General features: G+C 42.4%; 3 protein-coding genes across 3 annotated transcripts; all 3 read left to right on the top strand.

The window, feature by feature from the left end:
* Positions 1-2,330: 2,330 nt before the first annotated feature.
* On the top strand, positions 2,331-2,591 carry LHYA1_G009142 (uncharacterized protein; the record flags this gene model as incomplete). The annotated part of the gene is made up of 2 exons (XM_031154046.1): positions 2,331-2,439; positions 2,479-2,591. Coding segments are annotated over 2 exons (222 nt in total), but the record flags the coding sequence as incomplete, so codon positions are not given.
* Positions 2,592-2,739: 148 nt separating this feature from the next.
* Positions 2,740-3,484, top strand: LHYA1_G009141 (uncharacterized protein; the record flags this gene model as incomplete). The annotated part of the gene is made up of 2 exons (XM_031154045.1): positions 2,740-2,748; positions 3,266-3,484. The coding sequence occupies 2 exons, from the start codon at positions 2,740-2,742 to the stop codon at positions 3,482-3,484; spliced, it is 228 nt and encodes a 75-aa protein (XP_031000898.1).
* A 420-nt stretch (positions 3,485-3,904) lies between these two features.
* Positions 3,905-5,447, top strand: LHYA1_G009140 (uncharacterized protein; the record flags this gene model as incomplete). The annotated part of the gene is made up of 7 exons (XM_031154044.1): positions 3,905-4,026; positions 4,071-4,089; positions 4,204-4,286; positions 4,690-4,714; positions 4,742-4,815; positions 4,936-5,270; positions 5,350-5,447. The coding sequence occupies 7 exons, from the start codon at positions 3,905-3,907 to the stop codon at positions 5,445-5,447; spliced, it is 756 nt and encodes a 251-aa protein (XP_031000897.1).
* Positions 5,448-6,020: the final 573 nt, after the last annotated feature.

Raw genomic sequence — 6,020 nt, 5'->3', positions numbered from 1 at the left:
TAGCAGCAGAAGATAATAATATAGTAATAGATACTACATATAATATATTATTTAGTATAGACGAACTAGAAGGCCCGGCGTAGGATAGCGACTAGCTAAAAGTCGCGTTAGACGCGTCTGTTTTTACATATATAGCCCCTTCTGCTAGCTGTAGCTACTAAAATGTTAATAAATAACAAAATAGTTACTATAGCAACGCTTTTACCTTTACTATAAAGAAGAGGCCAGCTACACCGCTTCCTAATCCGGCTAAAAATATATAATTTACTATTGATTCACCCTCGAATAAGGCTATTATAGAGGCACGTGACCTCCTAGTTAAAGCCGCGGCTGCTGAACTAGACCGCCTAAAATAGGACCAAATACTTGATTTAATTGAAATCTTCTATAAATACCTTAAAAAAGGCTCTATTAAGAAGGTTTCAGCTATTTTAGCTAATAAGATCACGCATATAGAATCCGCTAGTTAAAAGCTAGAAGCTACCGCCTAGCAAATTGCCCTAAAACCGACTACCCGCCTGCAAGTCAACCTGAAAGGGCCTAGCGCAGCTGTCTTAGACCGCCTAAACGGGCCGAAAATCGCTCCCCAGCTGAAAACCACTTAAAATCAGATATATGCAGCCGCAGCTAAGTCTGCTAACCCTGATTCGGACTGGATTTTAGTTAATTCTACTAAAAAGTCCTTACCGCCAAAGCTAGCCATAAAGAAGCCTCTTACTAGCCGCCGCGTGATCCTAATTAAGGATACTAGTCTAAAACAACAATTTTCAGCCTCTCACCGCCCGCAATGCTCTAAATAGAGCTTTTACTAGCAAAGGAGTAAAAGACCCTATAGTGCTTTTAGTGTCTAAGTCCCTTTAGGCCAATCTAGTGGTTATAACTATAGAGGCTTACTTAGCTAACTTCCTACTCGCCAAATCTGGCCAGCGAAGACGGATTCCCACCTGTACGAGGCGCTGGCTACGAACCTAGGATTGCAATACTATTCTAGAGCCGACGGGAGATGCATTGAGGGCGGTGGAAGAGGGCATTGCGGCATGGTGGTGGTGGTGGTAGTGGTAGGCGGTGAGGGAGGGGTTTTCGGCCTGTATAAGACGTTATGAGGCGGTATACGACGTTGATAGTAATGCATTCGGCCTTTCGGGTCGTCTGGAAACAGTGAAATCGGCCTTGGTTTACCTTATTTCACTGCTTTTAGCAGTGGCGGACGGTCTACTAAGGGCGGTGGAAGTGGAGGATGGGTTACGGACCGATCAGACGATATTTGAGGACACGTTCGACTATTAATAGTGATATTATACGCAGCAGACCGCCCTCTCTCTCTCTCTCTCTCTCTACTATACGACTATTGGACGAAAGCGGTCGATGGAGGCCTATTTAATACAGGGCAGAGGCGTATAGTGGTTCGGAGCCCTATATGTCCCTTTGAGCGGCGGCAGCTGGCAATACCTGTTTCGGACAGCCTAGACATCGAATTTTACTCGCATATACGAATTTACTCTCTCCCTCGATTATCAGATGATGGAAGCTAGGGCATAAGGGTGGAAGCGGTCGATGGAGGCCTATTTGATAGGGGCGGAAGGCATATAGTGGTTCGGAGCCCTATCTGTCCTCTTTAAGCGGCAGAAGCTGGCAATACACTCTTTCGGATAGCCTGGACATCGAATTTCACTTGTACGCTCCTTTCCTATAGTATAACACTAGCGATTTCACCTCTCTTTACGGCTTTACTTCGAATCCCACTTTTAGTGAAGTTTTTTACTTCTTGAGCCTTATATTTCAGGCACCCACGACCGGGGTTTACACGCAGCAACACAACCACGCATATACATATTCAGTTGCTTTTAGGGATGCAGGAGGTATGGCAGGCGGTCTAGATAGGGAGAATTCGTGACTCTACCCTTATAGGCACCTTCTGCAGCTACGGCTTAGGCGGTCTATAGCTGTAGTAAGGCGACGGTCCTGCCTGATAAGACTAGAACCTAGGGCGGTGTCTATGGGCATATGGGGTTTGTGGGACGTGTGGTGGATAAGCTTGGGATGTAGGTGATATAAGGGGAAAGCGGTCATAGGAAGGGCTATTTGAGGGGGACTTATTTAAGGGTGTTTTACTGTTTTTCACTTCTTTGAGACTTGTTCCCCAGATTCCAACCGGACACATATGGCATTATCTATATAAACACACTCACTTGACCGCTCTAGCGTTAGGCTAGCGCCGTCCTACATAGTCTTAGACTCACACAGGACGTTAATGGAATAAATAAATAAATAAATAAATACTCGCCAAATCTGACATCTAGATGCATTTAATGCCAGGCTACACCGCCTAGAAAGATGTCACATGGCATAAAATCGTCGCCCACGGGATCCCCACTTCTATTTTCAACTATCCGGAAGGCATAGAGCTAGTTAAGGATGAAATACGGACTTTTAATAAGGGTCTAACCCCTTTAGGATAGCTATACTAGATTACATCAGCCGAAAATCGCCTAAAACAGATAGCTGGATCCGTGGCAATTGCATTTGCTACGCCTGAAGAGGCTAGCGTAGCCGTCCGAAATAGGCTATATATAGCTAGCATTTCTATATAATACGAAAAACACTATATGACATGTCCTACCGCCTAATATATTAGGTATTAAGCTTATAGACACTTATTACACTACTACTATAAAGAGGCTAAGTGCTAGCTATACGGGGAAAAACATTAGATGAAATAGCATATATGCTCTATATGTAATGCTAAGGGTAGATATAATCACCTAACATATAAATGCGCTAATTATAGAGGTCCATATGCGGCTAGCTCTGCTCTATATAAAGTCTATTAGAGCATCTACTTAAAGGCTCCCATGTCCTCTCTATAATAGACGCTAGCACTAAAATCCTCTAAGTAAATCTAAATTTAGCTGCCTATAATACGGAATCCGCGCTATAAGTAGCAATTGAGCTAGATATAGATATTATACTAGTTTAAGAGCCCTTTATTATATATGATGCAGATAAAATATAATCGATTTCCTACCCCTCATTCACCTAACTCTTCCTAAATAGGCCTAGCCTAGATATCACACCATGCATAATAGCTTATATTGCTAGGTTATACCGCCCTAGAGTTATCCTAGCCTCGGATTTGCTAAACGATTTAGACTTCTAAGCCCTAGACGTTATAGATTAAGATCACGTGATTAAGATTTATAATATTTATAACAAAAAGCACTAATTACCTAATTCGGACACCTGTATACTAGCCTGATGCCTATAGCAGCTCTTACTGCCTCTTAATTTGGTCTTTTGCAGAGACTTTAATACCTATAACCCGTGGTGGGACCCCCTATACGAGGCACGTGATAAAGAAGGCAATACGCTAGTAGACTGGATCGACCACCACGATTTAGCCCTCTTAAATACCCCTGGTATTAGCACCTTCCATCGTCTGCATATAGCTAGGCCGACAAATATCGACCTTACGCTAGCGCATTAATCTATAGCCAATCACATTTAGGACTAGGCTATAGTGGATGATATAGGCTCGGACCATTTTAGGATCACATTCACTATTAACAGTTCCCGAATAGGACTAGCAGATCCATAAACCACCCGTTTTGACATAAAATGGGCAGATTGGACTAAATTTAGGGAAAAACTTTTCTGCCAGCTATCACCGCTCCAAAACGAGCTACAGGCCTATAGCTATATTTTAAGCTCTAATTCAAGCTTAAAAAGCTTAGAATAAATTAATGCAAAACGCAGTTACGAAGCAACCCTAGACCGTCTAGATAATATGGCGGAACGTTATACTAGCGCCATTTTATACGCTGCACACGATGCGATACCCCAAATCCGGTTAGCGCCACACGCCAAGCCTTAGTGGAACGATTCACTAAAATCACTTTAACGCGACATGAATCGGGCTAGAGAGGCCTCTAAGCGAGCGTTTTCCAGCCAATTAAATAAGCGCTATACTAGCGCCCGCAATATATACTTCCAGGCTATTAAAACAGCAAAAAAGGATCACTGGAACTAGTTCTTAGAGAAAGAGGATTCTAAATCGATTTTTAAAGCCCTAGCCTATACAAAGTCAAGGCGGTTAGAACTAGTCCTAAATCTAAAGCTTTCTACCACCCAATCTGCAACCACATTCACTACTAAATGCGACCTCTTCCGCTAGATGCTCTTCCCTCCACCTCCTAAAACAGCTAGCCTGAATTAGACGTTATACACCGCCTCAGACTAGTGGCAATAGCCAAAGCTAGCACCAGACAAAGTAAAACAAGCCTGTTCTAGTAAAATCAAATCCACTAGCCCTAGCCCGGACTATATTACCTAGACTATTATTACCCACGTATATTTAGCATGCCCTTCCCAGATTTCACTCCTTTTTAAGACGCTAGTAAACACTAGCTATCATCTGAAGTGCTAGCGCTAAGCGAATTGCGCTATACTACAAAAAAACAATAAGCTAGACTATAAACAGCCTAGCACATATTAGCCGATTTCACTTCTAAATTGCTTAGGTAAAGTGAGTGAAAAGATCCTAGCTAAGCGACTAGCTTACTTAGCTGAAACCACACCAAATCTGCTACATCCTAGCTAAATCAGTGGCTGACTTAAAAAGTTAGCTATAGACGCAGGCGCTATGCTAGCGGATTATATCCATATAAATCGGCTATGAAACAAAATTACTAGTACGCTTCTACTAGACGTAAAAGGGGTATATAACCACGTGTCTAAGAACTAGCTACTTACAATTCTTAAGGATTTAGCCTTTCCTAATTCGGTTATTAAGTGGGTCTTATCCTTTATAAGCGGGCGGTCACTTAAGCTTCTATTTAACGGATAATTAGATGAAAACCAGCCTATTTAGACCGGAATCCTATAAGGAAGCCCTATTTCGCCTATCCTTTTCTTAATCTATATACAAGGCCTATTTAGGTTATATGCAGTTAAATTTATCTCTTATATAAATAATATTACTCTCTCTTTTATATCGACTAGCCCCTGCAAAAACGTTAAGATACTGCAGCTAGTAGCTAAAGAGCTATTTCAGCTAGCTAGTAAAAACGGAATCCAATTCAACCCAAAAAAGTCTAAACTGATTCACTTTAGCATAGGCGAACGCGCTAAGCTAGCGCCCCTTATACTCCTAGATAGGACTATAGTCCTCCTAAAGCAGACAGTTAAGTGGCTTGGCATTTACTTTAATGCTCTATTACAATTTAAGGAGCATATCACTATCTACACTGCTAAGGCTAAGTCTATATTCAGACGTATATCTAGGCTAGCTAATAGCAAACAAGGGCTTAGTCCCACCACTTTTAGACAGCTATATATAGCTTATATTACTAGCATATCCGACTATACATCACCGATTTGGTGGCAAGGCTAAGCATACGCAAAAGACCACCTATAGCACTTCTAAAATTTGGCACTACGCAAAATCCTAGGCACTTTTCAGACTAGTCCAATTCAGGCCATAGAGGTGGAAGCTAGCCTCCCACCGCCCGCAATACGGCTAGACATAGCTACACGCAAATACGCTTTTCGGCTAGCTAAGCTAAGTCTAGACTATCTAGTAAATCGCTAAATTGCCAAATCTAGCTACTCAGGATACGGACTTCAGACAATTGCTAGGACTATCACACCCCTACTTAGCAGTAAAATCAAACCTATATACCACTTCTACTTTGCCCCTTAGAACCGCTCTATCCCCTAGGACACACGAATCGCCAAATTGCTAAAAGAGGAAACTGCCACGATACACCGCCGGCAAATACGGTCACAATCGCCAAATCAGGTGTTATACTACTCAGACGGGTCGCAAATGCCTAAAAGCACTAGAATTAGAGTGGGACTAGCGGGCTACAAATGCGCTAGTCCCCCTTTTATACGACTAGCCCGAAATATAGGACCGCACCAAATCGTCTATAATAGAGAGCTAGAAGGCATTGCCCTAGCATTCGAAGATGCGACGAGACTAGGCCCAAATAGGGATATTCGGATATACGCAGACAACCAAG

This window comes from Lachnellula hyalina, assembly GCF_007821495.1.
Source record: "Lachnellula hyalina strain CBS 185.66 chromosome Unknown contig00365, whole genome shotgun sequence".
In the NCBI taxonomy this organism is placed as follows: Eukaryota; Fungi; Ascomycota; class Leotiomycetes; order Helotiales; family Lachnaceae; genus Lachnellula; species Lachnellula hyalina.
The sequence above is the reverse complement of the archived record's forward strand: the minus strand, read 5'-3'. Positions and strand labels throughout refer to the sequence as shown.